The sequence below is a fragment of the Danio rerio genome, chromosome 25, assembly GCF_052040795.2.
Source record: "Danio rerio strain M-AB ecotype USA chromosome 25, GRCz13ab, whole genome shotgun sequence".
Lineage (NCBI taxonomy): Eukaryota > Metazoa > Chordata > Actinopteri > Cypriniformes > Danionidae > Danio > Danio rerio.
Window position 1 is genome coordinate 14,725,936 of NC_141045.1, and position 25,545 is coordinate 14,751,480.

Below are 25,545 nucleotides of genomic sequence, written 5' to 3' on the forward strand. Positions count from 1 at the left end.
ATAGCTTCTTATTATGCTTATAATATACTTATAGGGGTATATAAACTATAATATCAATACAATGCAATACAAATCAATGTAATACAATATAAAATATATAAATTCATTTATATGTAGAGTTTTGGGTTCACTAAATATGTAATATTGTATAATTATACAAATGTATAATGTGCAATATGCAAACAATATAATTTTGATGTTATATATTACATTGAATATTTAATATACTAGCACAAGGGGAAAAATGTACGTATATGTATAATAAAATGCATAAAATGAATGGTAATGTACTGTATATGCTAAATCATACAAATACACACAATATATATTTCAGAATATTTAATTTTATAGAAAAAGTGTCTTTAGAAATATGTCTAGCTCGTGAAATCTAAAGAAATTTGCAAATATGTTGTTGTATATATAAATATTTAATTCTATATTTTTAATAATTTTCCTTGTTAAAACAAAAGTATTTGTATTTATACATTTATATTTGAGCAGTTTCTTTATTGGAAGCTCGTGAAATATTTGATACATTTAAAAAAATCTTTATTTATGGCATATCCATTATCATGGCATATTTATTTATGCAAAAGGCAAGTTATCGTTGTACTAAGAGGTTTTGTCGGCAAAAACTAGGTGCCATTCATACAAATAAGATCCAAAGAATGCTAGGCAAATTCATAAGCCTGTTATCTCTATGATCTTAAGCATGTGTGTGTGTATATATATAGCAAGCAGCCAAAGTCCTAGACTCAGCAGTGTTTGTGTGCACATGCGTCTGAGTGAACATATGTGCAAGAATATGCTGTGTGTGCGTGTTTTTTGGCAAAGGATCAAGTTGGGGCATTTCACAGTGATTCTTTTGTGCCTCAGATTGAACAGTGTGTGTGTGTGCCAATGTTATCACAGCAGCATCCTAATACACATCAGCTCCATCACAAGGCAGGCCTGGGGGAATCGGGACAAGAGGAGAGCAGTGGTTACCTTGATTAAGTTTTGTCTTCACTGTAGGGACCAAATTTTTTCCGAATGGCTCTGATTGTGTCAGGTGAAGATCACACAGCAGATTCATGTTGACTGTTGACAAACAAACTGCTTGTCAATGAAAATTAATGAGGAAGCAGTATATGAATAATACTAAAGAGTTTGCTTTCGAATGTTAAGGCAAGTTGAAGTGACAATGAATTATAGAAACGTATGATTTGGTTTTCATTAGATATTGGATATTTATCTTCAATAATAGTATCATAGTTGTTGTTTAAAGGGGGCCTAGCATATGTTTTTGGCCAATATCGTATTTTTAACATATCAATATTGACTAAAAGGTCTTTAGCATGGTACTTTTTATAAGATGTATAAAATAAATATATCTATCTTCATGATTCTGTTTGAAAACAGCCGAGCTCTTGGAGTCGTGCTGTGGGTGAATCTGATGAGTCAAGGACATTCAATACATCAACGCATTATCCATGGAAAACATTTAATTTACTATGTTTGTGCTGTTTACATTATATTTACTTGCGCACTGATCGCCTACAAAAGACATTTGAAGTAGGTTTACAGTACTTACTGCCTGCAGATTCAACCCATGACTAGGAACAAACAAACACATTTGTGATACTCCATTGCTGACCTGGAAAAACTAATTGCATCCACTGTTGGCATAACTCTGGGTTCTTTTGAAAGATGTACTAGGATGACTTCCCCTCACATCTAAAAACTAACTTATTCAGTACTATTCCAGAGAATGTCCAGTGCTGTCTTACCAAATGAAGCACGTTGGTAAGCACTCTTGCTCTCACTGTGTCACTGTTCACACACACTCTTACCTTAGAAATGACCAAACAAGTAGTTTTACCCTTCGGGAGGGCATCAATCCATATTCACCCACTTATCCGAAGACGGGTTGCGGGGGGAGCAGTCTTAGCAGGGAACTCCAGACTTCCATTACCTCAGACTCTTCATTCAAATGAATCCCAAGGCATTCTCAGGCAAGCTGAGAGACTTAGACCCTCCAGTGTGTCCGTGGTGTTCCCCAGGACCTCCTCATGGTGGAACAAGCTCTAAACAGCTCCCCAGGCTAGCATCTAGAAGGCATCAGACCTAGATGCTCAAGCCACCTCAGCTGGCTTCTCGCAATTTGGAGGAGCAGCGGCTCTACTCTGAGCTCCTGACCCTGATCTCTGAGGGTACCAATCTGTGAAGGAAGCTTGTTCCAGCCATTTTCCTTTCAACTTTCAGTTATGAATCAAAGCTTACGACTCAAGCTCATTAGCTCTTGATCAGTAAACCATCCTTCCCTCACTTGTGAACATAACTCCTCCACCTTGGGCAAGGAATCTCCTCCAACCTGCAGACAGCAAGCCACCATGGCCTTGGACATAGAGGTGCTGCTCCTAATCCTCGCCACATCACACTCAATAGCAAACCATCCCAGTGCACACTAAAAGTCCAGGTGTGATGAAGCCAGCAGGACAACATCATCTGCAAAAAAAGCAGATGAAATCCTGTGGCTCCAGAACTAGGCCCTCTCCAGGCCCTGGCTACACTTAGAAAATCTATCCATAATAACAATGAACATAACCACTGACAAAGCGTGACCCTGTTGGAATCCAACCTGCATTGGGAACAAAACGCATATCTGATGGAAAATGTTTGGTAGATAAATACTCAAAGGAATACATCAAAATCCTTTCTGTAAACTTGGCCTATTCTTAGAATGAGGATTCAAACATTTTTCACAGTGTATATACTCTGAATTCTTGAAATAGCTTTAGATCCCCCCAATGTCATGTGTGAGCTGACATGTTTCGAAATGAATCACTCATTAAGACATTGACTTGGTACCACCTAATGGGAGATTTAGTGTCATTTATTTATTTATTCATCTATGACATTTTCCCTCAGAACTACGTTTAGGAGTAGAGGGTTTTGTTGTACAGTACACACACAGTTTTAGTATTAAAGTAATTGGTAATTTATTATTTATTTCTTGAGTATTTTGTATGCAGATTTTACACAAATGTTTGTATGAAAGTTATATGTCAAATTGTGATTGGATTGCACAGTTTTGGTATAAAAAATATTGGCGAATCAATTTATTAGCGCTTTCGCTAGCTCGTTGGTAGTTCGTAAACACAATTATTATATTAGTTATTGGTGAAGCTGGATTTGTTTATGGATTTGTGAACATTTTGTTTGCTGATTTTACTAAAAAGTTGACAAATCACCACTGGTTTTATAAACATTTCATGTGCAAATTTCAAGCACATATACATGTGTATAAAAGCTATTGAATGATGATTTGTTTTCATCTAACCAACAATTCATATGCAGATTTCACAGTTTCTGTGTAAAAGTTACAACATAAGCTCATTCTGGACTTGAGAGGTGTGTTGACCGCTACAACTGGGTTCAAGTCCGGTGAAGAGAAGTCCCAGAATGTGGGTAAGACAACAACAAAAGCTAAAAAGTAAAATAAACAAGTAAATAACAGGGTGAGAATGTGGTAAAAACTGAAAACGTGGTAAAAATCAGGGGGCTTTTCTTTTTTTAGATTGCTATTTAAAACACTGGTTGGGTTTAGGAAAGGGGGTGGGTGAGTCAATCAGTGCTTTTTTTAAACACTATTGGTTTTGTTTAGGGAAGGTGGGGGTATCAGCCGGTTGGTGCGAATGGCACTTGCAAGAGAAGCGTTGGCAACGTATTTCATAATTGACTCGTTGTGTCGCGCGACACAGGGACGTTTGATTATTTAAAACACTTTATTTCAGCACAGAGCAGAGTAAACACAGTCTCTCTTGCGCACTGATATGGAGTTCGGCGCCTCATAGACAGGGATGAGGAGGAAGGAAGTTCAACAGCAGGGTCATACTTTTGTTCCATTTTGAAGTGAGGATCGTAAAATCGCTGATGTTTTACTCGTTATCCAGCTTGACAAGCAGTACAAGTTAGCGTTAACTCGTTTACCTTTAGAGCGGCAACAGAGCTTTGGCGCGGTGTCTGGCGCTGAGCCAGAGAGCGTTCGCGCTGAGCAAAGCTCTGAATAAGGGACCATCGGAAAAGTGCTTCGTTTTTTTCGTTTTTTTTTTTTTCTAAAACAAAACCAACTTAACCCTGCTGAGAAAGACGTGTTATCTTATCACAATTATGCAGCGTTTTAACCGCCTAATGCTTAATTTATGTTTTAGACATGTAAATACAAACACATACTAGTAAAACAATACATTTACAGTAAAACACACAAAGTATAGCAATCCATTCAAATTTGCCAATGTGTTTTATTCAAATCAGGTACACACAGTAAAAGTAACTATGAGTATAGACTATAAGTATGAGTTCTCTGCCACTTACTTGCATGTAATTTGGGAGTAACTAATAAATTTACGTGCCGCGTGTTCTGCATTTTATGAAGGCAAACGTGCGGCCGCAAGTAAACATGGTGACGATCATCTCACGTTATAGATCACGATCACTTACGCATTTATGTGAACTGGTATTTATCTTGATTTAAAAATATTTAGATATTTGGATTAAAAACAGGACAAAACTACTTAGTTTTTAAAGTATTATTTTTATAATAATAATAATAATAATTATTATTATTATTATTATTATTATTATTATTATTATAACAGCTCAGGGATGAGCTTTTTTTAATAAACGGTTTGAAATAAATTCTTTTCTTTTTTTATCTGATTTATTGATTAATCAAAAAAACCATCAACAGATTAATTGATTATTAAAATAATCGTTAGATCCAGCCCTACTTTAATGAATTCATGAATGGAAAAAATGCAAAAAAAATCTCCTGGCATGTATTTGGCGCTCTCCAGAAATGTATATAGGGGTACATAATTAGAATGCACCTGGGTTTTAATGTTAGCGAATCAAGATTGGTTTTAAATTTTCAAAAAAAAAAAATTTTAATATATGCATAATTTAAATAATGACTAATACTAATGTGTCTAAATATATTTGCATTGCAAGTGCATTTTGTATACAGATTTTACTCACCTTCTTACTCGACAGCTTTTGCATAACTTTCAAAGTAACTGGCCGATCAAGACTTGTTCTTGATTTCACTAGTATATTTAAATATGCAGATTTCACTGCGTATGCTCACTTGGCGAATGCAACTTACTCTCTCAATAAGTGCATGCTGGCACTCCAATATGAAATCCTCAAGTAGGCTAGCAGTTTAAATGTTTTACCGCATATGTGTGAGTGAGTGTACACGTTAATGCACTCGGAGCAGCAGGCACGGCAGATCCCACTGCGCCACGCTGACCTCATCACCATGAATGTTGCATGATGGGAACACAGGACGATGAGATCATATCTAAAGGAAACCCCATTATATTCTCCCCAACTCTGCATCTCTTTCACATCTCTTCATTCGGCTCGTCCATCAGCCCCCACTCCAAAAAGAGAAAGCGGGATGACTCATCCTTTCACACCTCTCCCCTGGTGCCTCCTGTGTTGCATATTGGCGTACAAATGAGTCGGGGTCTGTTTTCCTTTCTCTGACGCTATCGCAGCAGATGACAAAAGACCCCAGCATCTCCTCGCTTTCAGGCAGCCGACATTTTCTTGCAGAAACGCTGAGCCTGCTGGATTCTGCTGTGAGTTTCCGTGTTCACAGGAAGACGAGGAAATGCCATGTCTGCGTGTGTTTTGAGTCTTGTGTAATTGCAAGAGTCATCCCAAAACTGCGGATGCCTGAGCGCTATCTGAAGGAAGCACCATTCGTCCCTCCTTGATCCCTGTAGGAAATGCTGCCCTGCTTTGGGAGCGATAGAGGTGAACGTGGAAAGGGTGGACAACCATATCCTTCCGCAATATGGAGGCCACCCGGTCTTTGTACTTTGCATTTCGTCCTTTTGTGTTGGACTAAACCACTAAATAAATGTGTTTCACAAAAGAATTTGAAACATCAAAGTTTTGTACTCCAGTAGCGGAAGCTTTGAATGGGAAGGGGTGAACTCACAAGCACAAAAACAGGTCTATTAAAGGAATAATTCATACAAATATTTAACATACCCTTAAGGCTAATTTATACTTCTGCGTCAATTGCAAGTGTATGGTCCACGCAGCCTTTGTGCGGTCGCATAGCGCTCAACCTGGCTGACGGCGATGAACATATATCAAAAAATGTAACTATACGTTGCAATAACGAGTGGCACAAGCTCTGTGATTGGTCAGCTTGGTAGCAGTGACGAGCATGGGCGGCGCTGAGAGCCACGAGCCTGATTGAGTGATTGTTTATAAGTGCTGAGTCTAGGCATGGGCCGGTATAAGATTCTAAGGTGTTTTAGGGCATATTTTCTGCTGGAGATACTGTTATCCTAAAAAAACGTAAATTAAACAAATCTTACAAATACCATAGGAATGGTAGTACAGAACGATGGTTTTAAAATCTTGACTTTTTTCAAACCGCGGTATACCTTGAAAACGATTATCGTCCCATGCCTAGTCGAGTGCCGTGAAGGAGCTTCAGATGTAAACTTTTATTTTGTGTTTAACTTATGATTAAAGTTGTTGTGCGTCTGCCTGTAAATGAGTGAGTTTTAGCTACTTGTAGGCTGTGTCTGAAATCGCTTCCATACTATATAGTATGTCAAAAACAATATGGGAGCTGAGTAGTATGTCTGAATTCATAGAATTCGAAAAAAAAAAGAAGGCGAGAAGTACCCAGATGATCTTCTACTTCGGCACAGTACGTCCGAGATCCATTCATACTACTCACATTTATACTACATTGAACATACTTTTCTAGCGGTTGAGTTGTAAATTCAAATTTAAATGCATTAGCTACTGAGTAGCGATTTTAGACAAACCCGTAGTGTTCAGACAAAACAAAACCCCCACGAAGAACCTCGACACAGAGGAACATAAAAACCTGTCAGCTAACGTTTACGGAAGTGTTATTGCAGAGCAACACAAACAGCACGCAGAAGTATAAATCCATGACGACGCACACGGCAGGCACTGTGGGTAACACTGATTACTCGACGCAAAGAATAAATCAGTCTTTAGACCAATTTAAGATATTTTTTATATAATAGACCATTAATTATGAATTTTAGCTGAAAGAGTAGTTCTTTGGGCTTAATATAATGGAAGTAAATAGTTATACGCACTTTGAGAGTCAAAGAAAAACATACAGACAACACAAAATGAATACAGATTGCTTATGACTGAGGTCTCATGAAGTGAAAAATAATTTGTGAAAGAATACTCTAATCTTAAAAAGATTTTGTATTAAAAAGGTTTATACAAGCATTTTATCCTGTATAATTGTACCCAGCAAGCATTTTTTGTTTTTAAAAGATGTCTAATAGACGTCTAAACACAGTCATCTTGGCTAAAACAAAGCTAAAGTTGGGCTGTCAGTGAAAATCTAATAGACATCAAATAAACAGAAATGAACGACTACACATATAAAGTCTTTCTAATCTGTCTATTTTAGGACTAGTCTAATTTTGGGCTATTCTTAGACGTCTATTAGATTTTCACTGCTAGCCCAACTTTAGCCTTGTGTTAGCCAAGCTGTTCATGTTTAGATGTCTATTAGACATCTATTAAACACAGAATTGTTTGTTGGGTATTGGAGTTTCAATATATGCATATGTAAGATATTAACACGAGTAAACAATGTGCAATTTTGTACTGATCGACCCCAACCTCTCAGTCCATCAGACAAAGGGAAGGTTAAAATTAGCTGCGGTGATTTCAACAGACAAGAAAAGCTTTAAGTACTCTTGATTTGATTGAGCGTCCTTCAGTATTGTTTTTAATATTACCTTAATTCAGAACATGTGATATAACCACACTTCGGTAATTATTCAAAGCATCTGGTGAAATTGTTTTTATTTTTTCCAATTTCATCCAAGCCCTAGAACAAATTCTTATTGTTTTCAACTATAAGAATAATGGAATGTACATGTGCAAGTGAATTAGGCGTTCATCATAGCATTAGTGTCCTGTTCCACCTCTATTGTTGGTCATTAACTATTCAGCTCCTTTCATCAAACCGCACACACACACTCTCTCACACACACTAATAATGATATTGCATTACAGGTATTGATCTACACCATTTGCTCTACGCCCCTGTCACCCGACTCCTCGGACGCAGTCCCAAAACGAACTTCTCTCCCCACTTTTCTCCCCTCATCTCTTTGTCCATATTGGACTGTATTATTAATTTTCAAATGTAAAAATTAAATCACGACAACAGTTATTAGTAATATATTACAGATATTATAGTTTAGTTGAAATCTGCAACATTGTTTGCCCCCTTATCTTCATTTTGTGAGGCACAAATGCTCATTTTGGTTAGATTGTTACTCCAGGCTTTTAATTTTAAAAGGAGCTGTGCTTTGTTTACGTACAGTATAACATATATGTACAATCAAATAGGTTATGTAATAACTACAGTCTCTGTTCCTGTAATTGCAGTGTTGAATGTCGTTTGTCCTAGCATGCATTCTGACGTCAACTCCAGATTTGGATGAATTTGTAATATACAGTCATATTCCTGCGTGGACATGCCAGTATTGTCGCTCCCTATCAGTTTAATAATAGAGGAGTTCTCTGTTAAGTAACAGGGTGGATATGTTTTGAGTTCTTGGTAATCGTAACTGCTGTTGCCAAGTAACTGCTGCACTTTGTGCACTCTTTGTGGGTAAAATAGTTATTTGCATGAGACAATTGGATAATTAGGCTTTTTTCAAGATCATTGTCTGGCATTCTTATAGGTAAATAGTACCAACAGTACTAATCTACTCCTGAGCATACACATAAGATCAGTATATGAACTTGCTATACGGCTTACTTTGTGCTCTCTCCACACACTCACCTTCCTCTCGCTTCAATAACACTGAAAGTCAAGTGGAGTTCACTTCTATATGTAGCACTGTCTATTTCAACACAAAGAGCTTTACATCCCCTGCACTTGAAGTTACCTAAAAGGGTTTTCGATTTCCAGCCTGATGCCATACTGCTGGAGAACCTTTTAATGCTGTATTCAATTGCATCACAAAAAAACAAGAGTGCTGTTTTATGGTTGTTAGCACAATCAAATGTGTTTTAGGTTGTTCTGGGTTACTGTAGATTCATTGCTTTGTGGCTGCCAGGCAATGTTATAACATAGCTAATGTGCTCTGGTTGGTTGTAAGCATGTTCCTATGTTTTTGTATGGATCTTGGTTTGTAGGGTGTTTTCACTGGCTGTTGCTTGGGAGTTGCAGTTGTTTAACCCCTCTAGTTCCACTCCACTTGCGCTAGGCAGATGGAAGCACTAAAAAGGACAGTGCAAACCACAGCCCCAAAACTTGGTAGCTAGTGTGCCTCTTGAGTACTGGGGAGTAAGGTTCACACAGCCCCTAAAATCTCTCTCCTATCCAGATTTTACTTGCATTAATTGTAGCGAGATTTGAACCAGCTTCTCCAGCATGAGAGGTAGATGTATTGACAATGAATGATTTTAACATTTTAGCCTCTTGTGTCAATTGTTAGGGTGTTTCTAGAGGGGTTTACCCAGATATCTCCTAGCTGGTCTTCATTACACTCGCCCCACAATCATTACTCCCATCCGGGTCACGGCACCAACGTAACCCTTCTGTTTCCATGTACACCACCTTCAAGTAGAATTAAGTCCTGCGTCTTTGATGTGGGAGTTAAGGAAGTAAGATGGATGCTTATAACCACAGCCTTTAGCATCAGTTGCTAATGTCCTTCCAGGGGAGTGAGGTGTACTGGCACAGGTCTTACTATCTGGCCTCTGTTACAATTGCACCCAAATCTCACTGCAATCTGGGTCACAGCACCAATGTAACCCCTTGGGTTCTACTTGTAATACACAAAGTGACCTGGGAGGTTGCCGTTTTAGAAGCTTCCTAAAAACTATGGTCTCTAGGGTCAGTTGTTAGCATGCGTTTGAGGCCATGAATGTAAGGTGTACCGGCAAAGCTACCTGGTCTGTGTTACAATTACTCTCCACGCATGGGAGATGGGTGTATGGACAATAAATGATTTCAAAAGCTTTAGCCTCTAGTGTTAGTTGTTAGAGTGTCCCTAGAGGCTAGGGAAGTCCAGTTTACATACATATCTCCTAGCTGGTCTTCATTACACTTATTAGAGTCTCTAGGGTCAGTTGTTGCCTCTTGAGGACATGGAAGGTGTACTAGCAAAGCTAGCTGGTCTCTGTTACATTTACCCTCCACGCCAAACCTTCCTCGCATTAAAGGCAAGGCACCATGTAACTGCTCCAATTCAACCCACAGGATGCAAATGAACTAGCATGAGAAGTGGTCGAGGGAGTAAAGTTTATTCACACAGGTTCCTGTTACCCTATGTGATTGCTTATCAGGTTTTCAGCTTGGTGCTGCATGGTTACTAACAGTTGCTAGAGTGTTTAAGTGTGTTGCTGTGCGGTTGTGACTTTCAGGATGATTGCATCCTGGTTAAATTAATCTTGACTTAGCATGCACTGTTAATAAGACTCTTTGCTGACTGTCATTTTCTCTCGTTTTTCACAGGTGATGTCTCAGTAGAACTCCAGTTTCATTGAGCTCCCTCTGGTAAGAGAGCCTATCCCAGCAACTGTACTTCCACTGCTTGATCCAAAATGGCTGCCACCAAAAGCGGTTACGAGGGCAAGATAGCTGGTCTATATGACCTGGACCGAACACTGGGCAAAGGCCATTTTGCCGTAGTCAAACTAGCTCGTCATGTATTCACAGGCCAATTAGTAGCAGTCAAAGTCATCGACAAGACAAAGCTTGATGACTTAGCGACTGGCCACTTGCTTCAAGAAGTTCGCTGCATGAAACTCGTCCAGCACCCCAATGTAGTGCGACTCTATGAGGTCATCGATACACAAACCAAGCTCTACCTCATCCTAGAGTTGGGCGACGGAGGTGATATGTACGATTACATCTTGCGTCATGAAGGAGGTGTGGCCGAAGACACTGCAAAAGTGCACTTTGCACAGATCGTACGAGCAATTGCCTACTGCCATCGTCTCCACGTTGTCCACAGGGATCTAAAGCCGGAGAATGTTGTGTTCTTCAGGCAGCAGGGGACGGTGAAACTGACAGATTTCGGCTTCAGTAACCACTTTAAGCCTGGGACCATGTTGATGACCAGCTGTGGTTCGCTGGCATACTCAGCTCCAGAAATACTGCTAGGTGAAGAATACGACGCTCCTGCAGTCGGTAAGTGATTGATTTCCATGTAACAATTTTTCTTCTCTTCGTCTTTCTCCAAGTGTGTCGTTTTAAACAGGAGGTCAATCAGACCTCAACCCATGCTAAATACGATCCTGGCAGACTCTTTAATTTACATCCACTGCAGTCAAACTAATCTGGCAAGGGATTAAACGGCAATGGCGCATGAGCTTGTGTTCTAACTCTGTGTCTGTGTCACAAGAATGGCGAACAATCTAGCAGTTGATCCTCGCTCCTCTCTTCACGTGCCTGTACTGTTTACTCGCTGCTTTTGCTAAGGGGAAATCTTCTCCTGAATGAACAGAACATCTGTGCTCTTGCAAAGGGTCAGGCAAGGAGATTTGTGTCAGGTCAGGCCTAAGCATGACTCACTGAACTGAATTCAGAACCCCTGCAGCAAGTTAGAGTTGAATATCCTGTAAATTAAGGATGGTAAAAGAAAAATGCTTTCATTTTGACAACAATAGCCATTAAAAGCTTTGCATCCAACCTCAGTGTTGTATAAAATGTTTTTTCTGCCTGTGGTGTATTTTTCTGTTGTGTCAGGCAGTGTTTTGGTCTGGGACTTTATCGGATGTGCTGTAATGTTGTGTCTTTGAAAATTGTGTAGACGATGAATGTGACTAGCCATGAACTCGCGGTTGTTCAATCTATCATCCATTCTTTTGTTCAAGCACGGTCACCTTATTAAACTCTGGAGACTCGATGAACGACCAAAAAAAAGAGGGGAAATGAAAAGAAAGCAGATTTAGAGGGGGGGGGGAGATCAGGACAAGCAGAGACAGACTTTAGAGGACACTTGAGCTTAACGTTGACTCAGACAGGAGGATGAAGAGTAACTGTGATGACAGCCGATCATTCTGTCTCTCTGTCTTTTTCTTGTTATGGTCTTGTTCCAGTTCAGTAGAGCTTTCTAGAGCACAAGCTTTCAAATACAGTATGCGCTGTTCCGATCCCCTGCTCTGAGATTCAAAGATTCAAATAAATCCAAAGACTCTAAGGTTAAGAAAAATAACAGATTTTAGGATTCAAAAGATTAAATGTCAAAATTAAAGTTCATTGTTTCAAATATTCAAAAACTAATTTTCATATATTCCAAAGATTGTAATGCTTTAAATATTGCATTCAAAAAGGGATTAAAAGGTCTGAAAAATGCATAGATTAATTAAAACAATTATAGATTCACATATGCTAAAGTTTTAAAGATTCAAAATCGATTCATAGATTCTAATATATTAAAGGGCACCTATGATGATAATCATCTTTTGGAAGCTGTTTGGACAGGACTGTGTTGGTATAGTGTGTTTACAGTCTTATTGGGGTGATATAAAGACAATAAGTCTCTTTTTTTAATTTCCTGATGTTAAAATAAGATCCAAATTTCTCCCATTTTGAGGCCCACCACAATGTGACGTAGGGGAATGGTTTTCCTGCCCACAGGATTGATTGACAGACCCTTATTAACATGTCTCCGTAGTCACGCTTATAAACATATTAACAAGACAGGACATGCGCAAGGCAACTGAGGTTAAAAGATCTGTTCAGCGCTCTGTGATCATCAACCTTTATTAAGAATGAGTTTTAAAAGTTTAAAACCTTTTTTTTAAAGTGCATGCTTGTAATGAATTACAGTGATTTACATCAGCTTTACTTGATCACCACAGCTTCATGTCAGTACAATTATAAAAGAAAACGTTTCAGTCCGGTTTGTGGTTTATTTTGTATGTAATTGTATCGAATATCCATACAGCAGTGGATATTACCATGTATGCGGTCACATTTGACGTGTGTGTGCGGGAACTTTGTAACAACATTGTGTGTGACTCATCGTTGCAGAAAGGCTTGAATTAACTCCACAACAAATACATCAAATAATCATTGGGAAAGTTCTTACTGTAGTATTTCTCACAGATCTGACAAAGATCTGCTTCCTTCATGTCTGTCACTGTGCTGTTTATCTGACATGGCCGAGGCAGAGATTGAGGCACACTCTGACAGGCACGTGGGAACGGTGGGCAGGGAGAACTAGCATTAAAGGCACAGGCCACAAAAACAGCTTCATACTGTTCAGAGCAGAAAATCTAATTTTCGGAAAGGTATAATAAGTACTCTGATGGGTGTTTTGAGCTGAAACTTTACATAACCATTTAGGAGACACAAAAGACTAATCTTGAAAAGGGGGGTAAAATACCTGCCTTTTAATTTGAAGATTTGTTTCTGAAGATTCATAGATTAAAAATAGTCATGCTTTATAGATTCAGAATGACTCAAAGTACTTAAACATTCAACAAGGAGTTTCAAAGAATGACATGGAAAGCTACATAATTTCAACACTCATTGTTTTAAAAATGAATCATCCATTCAATGGGATTGTCATTTATCTAAGTAAATAATTTGGTTGGTTTTGGCTTCCTGACCCTGCTCTGATGTGTTTTTTTCAGGATGGAATCACACAGCTCATGTTCTTTTTCAAAAATAGTTGGAAGGAATGCAGTGAAATGGAACAGAAAGTGGAGACGCTATTAGGAAGTTAAACTATTTTTAACTTGACACACTGTCTTAAAAACCCATCGCTCATGACGACAGAAGAAAAAAACTGTCGCAACACTGGGGACTTATAGTAAAGCAGCCAGGAGAAGCAGATTTAGAGATGCATTCAGTGCAAGAGACAGACTTTAGAGGACACTTGAGCTTAAAATCATGACACAGACAGGAGGATGAAGAGTAACAGAACTGATGCTGAACCAGTCTATGTCTTTCTCTCTTTTTCCAGTTCACTACATCTTTCTAGAGCACAGATGTGTTTGCTTCCGCTGCTCTGCTCTCTCGTTTTAATATCATATTTGTCTGATATTTTCCGTCAGAGCCCCATGTGATGAGAGGACAGTAATTTGCACCGAGGCTGCATGTGCCAGGATTAGATCCGCACAAAGTGGGTCAGTCTCCACCGAGACCTAGCAAACCGTGCTATACTCGCACACATACTCGCTAAGATGCTAGAGGCATTTGAACCTGAGGTGCTTGTCTCACTCTTTCCAAACAAAATCTACCCATGGTAGAACTAGAGCAGATAAGGAGCGAGTAGTCAAGTGTTACTGATGTTTAACTTACTGGGTCAGTCAGAATGAACAGTAAACAGTAAAAAGAGCAGAGCTTTAGCTTAGCGGTTAGCATATTTACATGAACATGATTTGTTATTTAGGTAACAGAAGCTTATCACATTTTCTGTGTTTAATTATATTCTGTATAATTCAAAATTTTTGAAGATGAGGGAATGTCAGGCGACGTGTCTGTGTTAGCATGTTTGTAATTAGTTTTTTTGATGCATTTGCATTAAAATAGTATAAGAATCGTAATTTTTTCATAAAGTAGCTAATTTAGAGCTGTTTAACTCACTGACTGGGTCGGTAAAAATAAACAGTAAACACAAATACAGCGGGGAAAATAAGGATAGAACAAGTCATGTTTTTTTCCTGGGAATAATATTTCTAAATGAGAATTAAACCAGATTTCAAACCATGAATTAAACCATAGAATTAAACCAGATTATGGTAAAAAAAATATATATAAAAGCTTTATAAATGATAGTTTATCTCTGCATCACTAGTCTTGCCCGTTGGCTGACCCTGTGGTCTGCTGCCTGCTAGTTTAATCGGCTCCTGGAGTTTGCCGGGCACTGGCTGGCATCTGTAACTTTATCTGGAAAGCTTTCCTGTCTAGCAGTTTCAGGTCAAGCTGATGCCATTAACCTCAATAGCTGGTAAGAGATGGCGACTGGAAACACTACAAAACTGATATACTGTATGATGTGTGAACGTGCGAATGGAGAAAGGGTTAGTGACGGGGTCAGTCTTTTTTTATTGTGTGTGTGTGGACATCTGAATATTCATTAGCTTTTGTGAGGGGTTTTATTCATAGTCGTAATCAGCTGCTCAGCTCTAATCCACTCACAAGAGTTCGGTCACTCATTGCCAGCTCACATGCGTGCACACACACACACACACACACACACACACACACACACACACACACACAAACACACACACACACACACACACACACACACACACACACACACACACACACACACACACACACACACACACACACACACACACACACACACACACACACACACACACACACACACACACACACACACACACACACACAGAGAGACACACTCTTAAGCTGTAATTGACACTCTGTTCAGCTCAGACTGTATGAATGCATACAGGTTTTGTTGGTAACAGATGTCCTCATTCTGTTTGCACAGACAGTTAAGTCCTTGTGAGGGAAATAGCTTTATAAATATACCAAGCTATGTGTAAATTCAAATATAGTGTACTGTATGTATAATAGTAAGGTTACAGAATAATAGTAGAGACAGAATATATATATATATATATATATCTTTGTAAAAACGAAACAGGTGTGTTTATGAATGTGTGTGCGTGTAAGAGAGAGAGAGAGCAGCTCAGTGTCATCAGGATTCAGGTTGTTGACAGTGCTGATCGGAGATGTACCGAGACAGATAAGCTGAGAGAAACAGACAGTGACATCTCGCAAACTCACACACGCTCACTGTGATAACACACACTCACACAATCTATTTGACATGCAGTCTTGCAGTTCTCTTTATATTGTACTGAACTTAAAGCACTTTAAATGATCAAAAAGGCCAGCAAAACATGTATAAAGTTATTTAAAAAAATAGAAAAAATAATCATGATCATAAATGTAAAATGGAGAATATTAGGCAGCGCAACTCAACTGCATCGTAAATCTTGAGAGACTGGAAATTCTAAGACATTTTAGTCCACTTATAAACTTGGGCAGCATCCAAAACTCGCAAACTTCCATACTATAGTATGTTAAAAACAGTATGTGAGCTGAGTAGTATGTCTGAATTCATAGTATTGCAAAAACAGTATGCGAGAAGTACCCGGATGACCTACTACTTCCAGCGAGATTCTGTAGTGCGCATTCAATGGACGCTACGCTATACCATGATACCATGGGAGAGAATTCATAAATGGGAGTAAAGCGATGCATCTGACGGGGGTAGGTCATGTGATGATGACAGATGCCGGATGTAATACGTCTGAGCTCCATTCAAACTACATAGAACATACTTTTCAAATGGTTGTGTTGTAAATTTAAATGTAGTACCTACTTGAGTAGTTTGGACGCAGCCTAGAGGTGAGTCCCAAATTGCATACTTATGCCCTATTCTACACCATTAGGGGCCGAATGCACAATCACACCAAATGCACTTTTTTTAATTATTATTTTTTAGGGGCTTTCACAGTAGAGAATTGACAGGAAAGCATGGGGAGCAGAGAGAGAGAAAGAATCGGCATAGGACCGCAAGGCGGAATCGAACTCGGGTCACCGTGAGCACCTGAGTGCATGTGTCGACGCACTAACCACTACACCACTGGCACCGACTCAAATGTACTTTTTGAGTTGAGAGGTGTCTTTTTTGAATCATTTACTAATGGCTGTGAACGTATTGCACACTGCTTAAGTGACCTGCACGCCTCGCGTTTTAACCACCTGCTGCACCTTGCGCTCGCAGTAAAAAAAGGCAACTCTGAGTGGAAAAAGCATGTTACATCACTCATCTCTGTTTCATTCTCCAATCAAATGAAAGCAGAGGCGGGGTTTCCTTTGAGGTGCCTGCAGTATTTGTGTTGTCAAGACACCAATGGAGACTTAAAGATGGAGGAGAGACTAGTGGTTGCTGTTTTGAGTTATCTGGAGCTGTATGACTACACAAATCTTGAATATCACAATAGTATTAAATATTAAAATTAGAATATTATCAACAGCAACACTGTAGCACAATACCCAGCTGATTCAGTCGTTGCCTAGCAGCATAAAAAGGCAGTGTGCTTCTTTTTTCGCCAACAAAAAAGGCTGTATGGTGCGCCTTGCGTTTCTGGAACTTAAATGCGAAAATTATTTATATTATTGATTAAATTTCCTATTTATTGTATTTTAATAATGTAAAAAAAGTAGTTGTAAAGAGTATTATTTATGTTATGTATTAAATTACCCAATAAATTGTATTTTTTAACGTCTATCCCTACCCTAACCCCAACCGTCACAGTACTGTAAAAAAATTATTTAATGTTATACAGTGTCGTAAAAAATGCTGCTATATTGATATATTGATCCTAACTAGACTTTACCGTTGGACAACCATTTAACAGTCGCAGGTTTGCTCACTTAGCGGAAGGGGTAGCGCTATCGGGCACTGGTGTTGGATTACTTCATTTATTTTGGATTGTAAATCAAAATTCTATGAGAGTGATTTTGCCGCCTCCTGGGGGTGAAATCGGTTATACTCAGGGCAGGTAGCATTTAGTAGTTTGGTCGTTTATTTGACTAGTTTGACAACCGTCAAACGTCTTCTAGGAAAAGGTTTGAATTTACGCTTAGTAAAAAACGCTAGTGTTCCTTCGGGACAACATTAAATTCATACTATGCTGTTGAGTGTGTAAGTGCATAAGTACATAGTGTGCTATTTGTGTAGATTAATGGTCTCAAACTGAATTCCTGGAGGGCTGCTCACACTTAATAGTCTTGAACACCTTGATTAGTTGAATCAGCTGCGGCCCGCCACTAATCGAGTTTGAAACCATTGGTGTAGATGTTAGTATTATTTCCCCACTTGTTTTCACTCAAATTTTGTTGTTTTTAACAAGATTGGCATCAATGAACAATGCTGCATGCAAAATGGCGGAGAAATGATTATGATATCTGTTCTAGAAACAATATTGTGGATATACCGTATTATAACAGTGTAAGATTCTGAAATATTCTAATGAAATGAAAGATTCTAAGATTTAAAATGCAAGGATTGGAATATTCTAAAGATTCTATGGTTTTATAATTAGAAGGAATTAGTTTAGAAATCTAAATCCTTGGAAACATTCTGTTTCACACACTGCTGTCACGTTATGTAACCTCAGTACACACACACACACTGCAGATCCTTGTTAGCCTTCATTGTGCATGATCTGTTTAGTGTAAACTGCAGTCACATGGCCTTCACATAGTCACACTGACCCTAGATCAGCATAATGAGCAAGGGCACCTCCTCAGATAATATCTGTTGACTGAAACATCTGACTTCTATTTTGTTCAAATTAAAAATAAAATGATCCTTCAGCCACCTCCACATACTCTCATTTAAAAGTAGATTTGTTTTTTGTACAAAGTGTATTTCTTGTGATAATTAAACTCTTCTTGTTTATGATTTTGAACTAGCTTGATGTCATCTATCCATCCATAAATAAGCATGGTCAACTCGTATGTTAGCAGTGTTTGAGTGCTAATGATGAATTGCAGCTTGCACTCTATCTTTGAGTAGACATTATATAAGAAGCTTGCATGTGCCTGTGTATGTGGGAGACATGTACTGTAGCGCTCAGTGTGTGTGTGTGTGTGTGTGTGTGTGTGTGAGAGAGAGAGAGTGAAAGAACACACAGTACAGTGAGCAGAATACGAGGGTTATTGTTGCATTATGGGCAGTTGAACACTGTTTGGACACTGCCGTCTTTCTGGACTGTCGTTCATTCTTAACCTTTGCTCTGCTTCACACACAGTAAATGTTTTTTCACACACAATTCATCACACACACACACAAACACACACAAACACACACACACACACACACACACACACAAACACACACAAACACACACACACACACACACACACACACACACACACACACAGAAAAGTAACTTTGTAACTGGCATTTCTTGGTAAAATCCAGATTTTTTGTGCACAGGTTTTTAGTAAAACAAAACTCAAAATGTGCTTACTACAGTGTCAGGAACATACATTAGTAAATATTAATTAAAAAAAACTTTTAATGTAAGTTAATATGATTACACAATAATAATAATTAGTATTTTGTAAAGAAAATGGTATTATATGTCTCTTACACAATAATAATGATAATAATAATAATAATAATCAATAATAACAACAACAAAAACAACAATAGTAGTAGTAGTACAAAATAGTAATAAAATAATAGTAATATGGTAAATATTTTTTATTTTAGTGTAGTATTATTATTAATTTGTCATTATTAAAAATGTAGTAGCAGCAATATAAGGATATTTTTAATTATTAAAGCTCATTATTATTATTGTTATTATTATTAATAATAATTTGCTGGATTTTAAACATTTTAACAATAATATTAGTAATAATAATAAATAAAGTAGTATTAATAATAGTATATAATAAACAATAATAGCAGTATTAATATTAATCATGATAATAAATTTTCTGTTTATATTTAGTTTATTATTATTATTACTGTTATTATTATTAATGTGTTTTGGGTTTAAATAATATTAGTAATAATATAGTAATAAATAAGGCAGTAATAATAGTAGTAATTAATAGTAGTATTACAATAATAATATATAATAAACAATAATATTAGTATTAATAATAATGATAACAACAAAAACAACAACAATAATAATAATAATATAAATAATAAAAAATATTATTAATAATAGAATATAATTAACAGCAATAATTGTAGTATTAATATGAATCATAATAATAAACATTCAGTTTATTTTAGTGTGTTATTAATATTATTAATGTGTTTTGCGTTTAGATAATATTAGTAATAATATAATGTTAAAGCAGTAATAATAGTAGTAGTTAATAGAAGTATAACAATAATTATATATGATAAACAATAATAGAAGTATTAATAATATTATAAAAATTCAGTTTATTTGTAGTGTACTATAAAACATTAACAATAATATTAGTAATAATAATAGTAAATAAAGTAGTATTTATAAATAGTAGTAATCATAATAATAAATACTTTGTTTAATTTAGCATATTATTGTTATTAATAATGTGTTTTATGTGTGGGCAGTTGAACACTGTTTGGACACTGCCGTCTTTCTGGACTGTCGTTGATTCTTAACCTTTGCTCTGCTTCACACACAGTAGATGTTATAATAATACATATTCTGTTTATTGTTAGTGTATTATTTTCATTATTAATGTGTTATTATTAAATATATACACAATTTAAATATGATAAATGGGTTAAGCTATGATTAAAAAATGCTCTACAAGTATTGAATTATCCTAAATAAATACCTACATTATCTAATGAAACCTCATTTTCAAGTGTTAAATGTCCAAAAGTAAAGCTCTTCATCAATGAATATCTTAATCTCAAATGAAAAGGTGAGTCATCTTATGACAGAGCAATATTAATATCAAACAGATCTCGCGTATATATTTAGCCATTGCTGAATTTCCATGTATGCCAAAGCAGAGCTCCAAGAAAACGCAGCGACCAAAAACTATGAATGAGCACGTTCCCGGTACTCGCTCCTTCCGAAATCAAAGGTTAAATGAAATGTTATGACTATGAATGGAGGGAAATCAAAACAGACACAATCATTTTAAACAGACCTTGACCTCTAACCTATATAGTTTTGTTTTTGTTTGGGGTTTTTTATGTATAAAAGAAAGTTTTCTTGGAAGGCCACGAAAAGTGGAAAAGTGCGCTACCAAAACAAACAGGCCTCTTGTGGGACTCTCTAATTTTGGCCTTGTGTCCCGTTCACTGTGTTCTGGTTCAGGATGTTCAGCATTTTTTTTTCTCTTCCTGGGATCCTCAGATTGAGTCATGATGGATGGGGAAACACTTTCAGACAGAAAAGCATGTCTGAGCAATCGGTTCACTACGGTTAAATTCTTCAGCTCTGGTTAATTATTGTCAGAGGACGTAGAGTACAGTGGCGCTGCCGGACTGGTTTTGTTTGCGTTTCATTTTTGTTCTTTTTGTACTTGTTGGCTTTGACAGTGTGATCATGTGTGTCGCATGAGGGAACTTCTGTGGGCTTAAAAACCCTCCAGTTTCTTCCTCTTTTCTGCACAAATGCTATTACAGTTTGTTCTTAAGTTAAATAAGGATTTTGATGGCATTCAAGATTTCAGGTTTTAAGCAATAATTATGGAATATTTTTTTTGGTGATGAATCATTATGTTGATGAATGTTTAAGGAATCAACTTTAATTTAATTTTTAAATTTAATTATTATCTTTTACGTTAATTAGGTTAACTAGGCAGGTTAGGGTAATTAGGCAAGTTATTGTATAAAGATGGTTTGTTCTGTAGACTCGAAAAAAATATGTAGCTTATAGGGGCAAATCGTTTTGACCGTAAAATGATGTTTAAAAAATTTAAAACTGCTTTTATTCTAGTCAAAATAAAACAAAAAAGATTTTTTCTAGAAGAAAAAATATTTTCAGACATACATTGAAAATTTCCTTGCTCTGTTACACATCATTTAGTAAATAAAAAAAAAGAAATGTAGGAAAATGTGTTTGGCTATTAAGGATGTGGTGGGTTTCTTAGGTTAATAAAGGTGTTTTCTGTTACTACTTGTTTAGGCTGCATTAATGCATTCAGTGTTAGCTGCACAATTATTCAATAAAAGATCAGGATCTCAACACCCACGCAACAAATTATAAATGATGGTGATTTGCTTATGTTTATTAATCCTTCCAATCGCTGCAGTTATATCGGTGTTTGAAAAACACAAAAATCAAGAAACAGATTCAGTCTTTAGTTTTTTTCAGTTAGATATGAAGTTACAAACAGTCAAATAACACAGAAGAACTGGGAAAACAGTTTATAGTTTAGATAAAACCACTGATGTGTTAATCATAAAGATTAAAATCACCATTATATGCACTTAACTTGACGCTCAAAAATGAAAGTTGTAGGCAGAAATGACATTATTTAATCAATAGCCACTAAATAATTCTTCAAAAATGATCCATCTAGCAATGAAATTTTAAGTTTGATGAGTGAATGACTGAATCATTTATTGAAAATGAGAAATAATATAATAAATAATAAATAATTATGGGTTGTACAAATTATAATGTTAGATTTCTACATGTAGTGTTATCAGCAACAGTAGTAACAGTGAATTTTCCACAGTACTGAATATTTTATTTACAATTTATTTTTATTCAGCTGATTATTTCTTCATTTTTTTAATAAAATTACAGGTTCTAAGTTATGTTTGTTAAAACCAAAAGTGTATTGTTTTTGTAATAAATGGAAGGCAAATGACATTGAAAAATGATCTGGAAAATGGTCCAACATATATATGTGATATATATGATTTACTATATAAATTTAATAATTTTTTGTCATATATGTAATTGTGTGCATTACATTATGTAATTATACATTTTAAAAGCATGTTTAATTTCACATTTATAAATGCCATTTCACACCATAAATGTATTATTTACAATACATAATCTGTAAAACTATAAATCTATTTTAAATCCTGTCCAATAATTAAACCAAATAAATGTTAAAAATCAGTAAGATTAAGTTCTCACTGTAACTCGTGGTTTTTGTGTGTTTCAGATATCTGGTCACTGGGTGTGATCCTCTATATGTTGGTTTGTGGACACCCGCCCTTTCAAGAGACCAATGACAGCGAGACGCTCATCATGATCATGGACTGTCGATACACTGTGCCCAACCACATCTCTGCCCAGTGCAAAGAGTATGTATACCATCTGAACACCTCATCAACTGATATACTGAAGCCTGCAGATCACTGCATACTTGTACAATAAAGAAACATTGAATGAAAATCTCCAATTAATTTACTCACCCTCAAACCACCCTTGTTGTATAAAACCCTTTTCTGTCAGACAAACACAATTGGAGCAGTTTTACAAGTAGTTTGGAAGCTTCAAAATAAATCCACCATCATACAGCATTAAAGAACCAGGATAAAATTGTAAATACTAGTGTTCATCTGACAGAAAAAAAACAATTATATACACAGAACAAGGCTTGAGGGTGAGAATATTATAGGAAAAGTTCACCCAAAATGGAAACTAGCAGCTTACAGTATCTTGTTTATCTACCCCATTGGCATTTTCTCTGAGGATTTATGCGTTGTACTTAAAATCTAGATCTCTTCAGCAAGATAGTGGTTGGCCGTTATGTAACGAGGCTTATTAAATTTGACTGAGTGTTTATTTTGGGGTTAGGCGGTATCCTACATCAATGGCCTTTTCTTTCCAAGCCGGTGCAGGAGAGTTCAGCATGTCTAGAAACCAATATTAGCAAGAACAAAACCCTTATAAAACCCACATGGCAAAGATCTTCCAGCTGATCTGAAGCATGCCCTCAAAACAAGCCTGAGTAAATAGACTACATTTAAGATGTCCTTGACAGCTTTGTGCCATCGGAACACAGTGTTTCGCCTCTCAAACACCACTCCCTCGCACTCCAATTTGTACCACTTTCATGCCAAACTTCATACCTACGTGTAGACGAAGCCCATCTGAACATACAGTACTGTACTTTTATCTGTTAACACCCACTTGGACCAGCCAATCCCAGGCTGAGGCGCTCAAAATGACATTCAACAAGCCAATCAGAATTGGTTTGGATGTGCAGAGGTTTGATTCATGAGCAAGTTACGGCAGACATACCAAATTTACAACTTTGGGCAAGGTGATGAATATTGGAAGTAACAGTTCAAGGCAACTCCCTCATTTTCTTTCCAACTAGACTTTCCGGATGGATTAGACGTACTTGAGTACTTAAGTACACTTTTTGAATCATAACAACACCGCACTGCTCTTAAGAAGGGTTTGGAATGTGAAATCAAACCACAGAAATGCTATGCAACAACTGTTTAGTCCCTTGTACAGATTGCTTTGTACAACAGATTGATCAATTCACTGCTGAATGGCGTGAAAGCTTGCTTTGAAGTGGGTTCACGGCAGATCTGTAGTGAGCAGATTTTTACACAAGGCTGCCTTTTGTCAGAGCAAAGTTATTTTTAAGTGGGTTTATTCCGGGCTATTTGTAGTCAGAACATCCCCAAAGCAACAGCTCTCAAGGCTCGAGTTTAGGTCTGAATCAGTCAATTGTGCAAGGGAGTGTGTGTGTGTACTAGTGTGTGTTAGACATCTGGGCTTGGCTGTACAGCCAAACATAGTGACTGAGTCACATGATCTCTACCGCAATCAAAAGCCTCCTTTAATGGGAAGAGTTTTCTTTGAAGAGAACACTTGTGTCTTGAGGCAGACTTTCATCTCAGTGTTCATCTCATCTGCTTTTTTTACACCCTTCATCCTTGTGGCTATTTAAGGTGTTGAGGTTAAACACACCTCTGCTGATGTTCAAGGGCAAAGGAGCATGTTGGATTATAAACACGCACACAAAATGCTCAGAGAACGGGAAAACATCTCCCCCTGTTGGCCAGCTCAGGGAGATGCATGTTTCCAGAGCGCGTGCCAGTGCTGCAGTGAAATAAAACAGTCAAATGCCCTGAATAAACAAGCTGGGGTGCAGTGCATTCAATGCTTGGAGTTCCAAGCAATTCCATATTCTTTCCATTCGCCTCACTGAAGCACCAATTCTCTGCAGGTGCTCATGAATATTAATCAACAGAAAGATAAGCACTTCCTTTTCATTCCGTCTCCTCTGACGGCAAGATGCGCCTGTGCAATCATCGGCTGTCAGCCAGGCAGAGAATATTTATTAAGATTGCTAGAAAAGGAAAGTATAAAAATTGCAAGTAGAGTGAGACCGAAATGAAGTGAGATGGAGGCAGAAGTGATGAAGGGTGGCAAAATCAAGCCTATTTAAAAAGATGGGATTTTTCTTATTACTTTTTCCCCCCCTCACAGAAGGTCATGTCTGATGTTCTCGTTCTGCTCTGTTTAAAATGGAATAATTTCTCATCACTCCCTCCCTCTCTCTTTTCCATCTCTCAGTTTGATTTCACGTATGCTGCAGAGGGATCCAGCTAAGCGGGCGTCTCTTGCAGAGATAGAGAGCCACCCTTGGTTGCAGGGTGTTGACCCTTCGCCTGCTGGATTTACAGCTGCCCCACTCACCTCTCACCGCAGTTTGTTACCAGAGGAGCATGAGTTCATACTTCAAGCCATGACTAGTGGCAGCATCGCTGGCCGAGATGCCATCCAAGAGTGGGTATCTCTTCTTTTGGTCACAGAACACTTTGACCTCTTCTAAGTTACATTATGCAAGTTTATAATACAAATACATTGTTGTGTGACAGAGCTTTAGAGGCTGACCGATATAACCACATAACAGCCACATACTACTTGCTGGGAGAGCGACTTCTTCGAGACAAGCAAGAGCAGTCAAGTCTCACTCCTGAGCAGAGGAATACACAGTAAGTTCAAGTATTCTTCAATATAAAGATTCTTACATGGTAAAATCTT

General features: G+C 37.3%; 1 protein-coding gene across 2 annotated transcripts in view; it reads left to right on the forward strand.

Moving 5' to 3' along the window:
• The window catches only part of snrkb (SNF related kinase b), a 38,008-nt gene that overhangs the window by 9,118 nt on the left and 3,345 nt on the right, over positions 1-25,545 (forward strand). For both annotated transcript variants that reach the window (XM_087310519.2, NM_200833.1), the window contains 4 exon segments: positions 10,547-11,224; positions 22,697-22,838; positions 25,075-25,287; positions 25,380-25,496. In XM_087310519.2, coding sequence (XP_087166645.1) covers positions 10,636-11,224; positions 22,697-22,838; positions 25,075-25,287; positions 25,380-25,496 — 1,061 coding nt within the window. In that variant the 5' untranslated portion in view covers positions 10,547-10,635.